The 4,238-nt window shown below is 41.7% G+C and overlaps 1 protein-coding gene across 1 annotated transcript in view; it reads right to left on the bottom strand.

Annotated features, from left to right (window-relative positions):
• Positions 1–4,238, bottom strand: part of DEPDC5 (DEP domain containing 5, GATOR1 subcomplex subunit) — a 171,605-nt gene that overhangs the window by 122,212 nt on the left and 45,155 nt on the right. The window contains exons 15-16 of the mRNA XM_017499506.2: positions 3,469–3,530; positions 2,792–2,865 (exon numbers count right to left, since the gene is read on the bottom strand). Coding sequence (XP_017354995.2) covers positions 2,792–2,865; positions 3,469–3,530 — 136 coding nt within the window. The remainder of the gene's footprint in view (positions 1–2,791; positions 2,866–3,468; positions 3,531–4,238) is intronic.

The raw sequence follows: 4,238 nt of genomic DNA on the forward strand, positions 1-4,238 counted from the left end.
AAAAAAAAAAAAAAAAGTCTGTCTTTTGCAACAACATGGATAGTACTTGAGGTAGTTAAGTGAAATAAGCCAGGCACAGAAAAACAAATATTGTGTGTTCTCACTGATGTGTGAGCTAAAAAACACAAGAGTGTATCTAATGGAGGTAGAGAGTAGAACAGTAATTACCAGAGACTGGAAAGGGAAGCAGGGATAGGGAGGGGGAAGAGAAGTTGGTTAATAGGTACAGAAATACAGTTAGATTGAAAGAATAAGTTCTAGCATTTCATAGTGGAATAAGGAAATTACAGTTAGCAGTTATTTATTATATATTTCAGAATAACTAGAAGAGAAGAATTGTAATGTTCTGAACACAAAGAAAAGATAAATGCTGACTAGCTGCTGTGGCTTACAGCTGTAATCCCAGCGCTTGGGAGGCGGAAGCTGGAGGATCACTTGAGCCCAGGAACTCAAGATCAGCCTGGGCAAAATAAACAGACCCTGTCTCAAGAAATAGTTTTAAAAAATTAGCCAGATGTGGTGTCATACACCTGTGGTCTCAGCTACTTGGGAGGCTGAGGTGAGAGAATTGTCTGAGCCCAGGAGGTAGAGGCTGCAGTGATCATGCCACTGCACTCCAGCCTGGGAGACAGAGTGAGACCCTCTCTCAAACAAAGCAACAACAAAAAGAAAAATGTTTGAGGTGATGGATATCCTAATTACCTTTATTCGATTATTATACATTGTATACATGTAACAAAATATCACATGTGCTCCAGAAATATGTACAACTATGATATGTCAATAAAAAATAAAAATAAAAAAGGAACACTTAAAAAAAAAATTATTAGCCAATAAAACTTTGGGGTAATAAGCTCTCTCTGAAGACAATTTGATTATGTTTTGTAGGGTCTCTGGCCTCACTATAGTAGTAGGAAGACTTTGCTTGCTTCTGAAGATGATCTGCTGACAGGAGGAGAACAACAACCCCTACGAGCAGCCACCCAACTCATGCCTTGAGTAGCTCAGGTAACCAAGACTCACAGTGAAATGTGAAAGGCAGGCCTTAGGCCCTCCCGGTTCTTGGACTCTGCAGTATGATTCTCTCTTCTATCTGAACTGGCATCAGAGATCCAATTTAGGGTAATAAACTAATAATTCAGGAGACTTTTAAGTTACTATAAAGTAAAATTTGAGGAAATTGCAAAACAATATATAATTTTGTGTATGCTATAGTTACTTTTTACCATATTTCCTGAACTAAACTTAAAACCATGAAATACAGCTGGGTGGGGTGGCTCACACCTGTAATCCCAGCCCTTTGGGAGGCCAAGGCAGGCAGATCATGAGGTCAAGAGATCGAGACCATCCTGGCCAACATGGTGAAAACCTGTCTCTGCTAAAACTACAAAAATTAGCTGGGCATGGTGATGCGTGCCTGTGGTCCAAGGTACTCGGAAGGCTGAGGCAGGAGAATCACTTGAACCTGGGAGGTGGAGGTTGCAGTGAGCTGAGATCTCACCACTGCACTCCAGCCTGGTGACAGAGACTCTGTCTCAATAAAAAGCAGAACAAAACAAAACAAACCATGAAATACACTGTATAATGAAACAGCTTTTTTTTGTTTTAATCAGCAAGTGATTCCAAATACCATTATAAGATTACAAAATCAAAAATAATTAGAGGCAGGGAGCAGTGGTTCATGCCTAGGCCAGGAGTTTGAGGCCAGCCTGGGCAACATAGGAAGACCACCATCTACCTCTCTCTCTCTCTCTCTAAAACAAAGAAACAAAACTAGAGGCTGACAAAAAAAAAGAATTTACTCTGAAACAAATTTAAAAAAAAACTCAAAATACTTGCATTTTACCTAAGTTTTTTGAACCATTAACCAAGTTTTAAAAATAATGGTAACATAAACACAAGATGAGAAAGATTATAACAGTATCTCAGTATAAAGGAGACACTTTTTAAAAAAAAGACTTCCAAAAAAAGTAAAAATAAATAAATAAATGGAGAAAGAAAGCCAGGTATGGTGGCTCATGCCTGTAATCCCAGCACTCTGGGAGGCCAAGGCAAGCAGATCACCTGAGGTCAGGAATTGGAGACCTGCCTGGCCAACATGGTGAAACCCCATCTCAAAAATAAATAAATAAATAAATAAATAAATAAATGAAAATGACCTCACCAGAGGCCCAGCACAATGGTTCATGTCTCTAATCCCAACACTTTGGGAGGCTGAGGTGGGAGGATTGCTTGAGCCCAGGAGTTTGAGACCAGCCTGGGCAACATGGCAAGAGCCTATCTCTACAATTTTTTTTTTTAAATTAGCCAGGCCTGGTGTGCACACCTACGGACCCAGCTACTTGAGAGGCTGAGGTGGGAGGATCACTTTGTCCTGGGAGGTAAAGGCTTCAGTGAGCTGTGTTTGAGACCAGACTGGGAAACAGAGCAAGACCTTGTCTCAAAAAAACAAAATTCCCTTTCAGTAGGAGATAACTTAAAAAAACAAAAATTGAGGTCAGGCACAAATGTTGGTCTTCTACAATCTGTGAGAGTTGGGAATAGTAGGACTTGGGAACAGCAGTGGAAGTAAGTCCTTCAAATTTTGTTTTTACTCTTTTTGATCATAGACTGTTCCTACGATATTGTTACTGCTTTATGTGCAGAGAGCTTTAAGCAAATGTGAGAACTTTGTTTCCACATTTGCTTGACAAAAGGTTTAGTGCTGTAACAAGAACTTAAATTTAAAGAAAAATGGCAAGGAAGCTGTCCAAAACTCTTATCACCTACTATTGATCGAGATCGCACCCACCTGTGGTTTATCCAGTGAGGGATATTATAGTCATCGCCCAGACGAGAATCCCGGGGAGCACTCCGATTATGGAGCTGCAAGGTGAAAAGTTAGAGCACTGATAAGCTACAAAACAAGTAGGATGTGGAACTGATCTAACTTCTCTGTTTTTGTTTTTTGAGGCAGAGTCTTGCTCTGTTGCCCAGGCTGGAATGCAGTGGCATGATTTCAGCTTACCGCAACCTCCACTTCCCAGGTTCAAGTGATCCGCCTGCCTCAGCCCCACTAGTAGCTGGGATTACAGGCATGCGCCACCATGCCAGGCTAATTTTTGTATTTTTAGTAGAGGTGGGGTTTTGCCATGTTGGCCAGGCTGGTCTTGAACTCCTGACCTCAGGTGATCTACCCACCTCAGCCTCCCAACATGCTGGGATTACAAGCAGTGAGCCACTGTGCCCGGGCATTTTTCAGGTTTTTATTAGAGATGGAGTCTTGCTTTGCTGCCCAGGCTGGAGTGCAGTGGTTATTCATAAGCATGGTCATAACAAACTATACTCAAACTCCTGGGCTCAAGGGATCGTCCCACTTCAGCCTCTTGAGTAAGTGGGACTACAAGCACGAGCCACAGCCCCTGAATTTTTTCTCTTTCTAACTATAATCAAACTGACCTTTAGCAAGCAAATCCAAAATCCGGTTACCTTGAACAATGGGACAGCATGTAATGGTTGCTCTCCCATGCACACCAAGTCGACGCCAATTCCTAAAAAAAAAGAAAGGACAAAAAGAGTTGCAGGGGCAGAATGGCAGAAATAAGCATCCCTATCTATAAATCATGTTATTTAACTGGGCATTAGGCAAAGCTGACTTATCATTGTATGATTTATAACCTCACAGTACTGCCTATGCAGCAGAGAAGTAAATACATGCATTTTGTCTGTTTCCTCTTTTTCAAGTCCCTTCCTAACCTGGCACTATTTAGTGCTTGACAATTAGCCTTTGACTGTCCTAAAGGACATGATTTGTTTAAAAAAATGACAACCAAGCTTCCATCTCTAAAATTTTAAGGCCAGAAAGGAATAGTAACTTTTATAATATCTCAGTAAAAAGTAAAACAGACTGGGCACAGTGGCTCATGCCTGTAATCCCAGCACTCTGGGAGGCAGAGGTGGGTGGATCACCTGAGGTTGTGAGTTCAAGACCAGCCTGGCTAACACGGTGAAACCCCATCTCTACTAAAAATTCAAAAAAAAGGCTGGGTGTGGTGGCTTACACCTGTAATCTCAGCACTTTGGGAGGCCATGGCAGGTGGATCATTTCAGGTCAGGAACTCATGACCAGCCTGACCAACATGAAGAAATGCCATCTCTATTAAAAATAGAAAATTAGCTGGGCATGGCGATGCCTGCCTATAATCTCAGCTACTCAGGAGGCTAAGGCAGGAGAATCACTTGAACCCGGGAGGCAGAGG

This window comes from Cebus imitator, unplaced genomic scaffold (assembly GCF_001604975.1).
Source record: "Cebus imitator isolate Cc_AM_T3 unplaced genomic scaffold, Cebus_imitator-1.0 Scaffold258, whole genome shotgun sequence".
Taxonomy (NCBI): Eukaryota; Metazoa; Chordata; class Mammalia; order Primates; family Cebidae; genus Cebus; species Cebus imitator.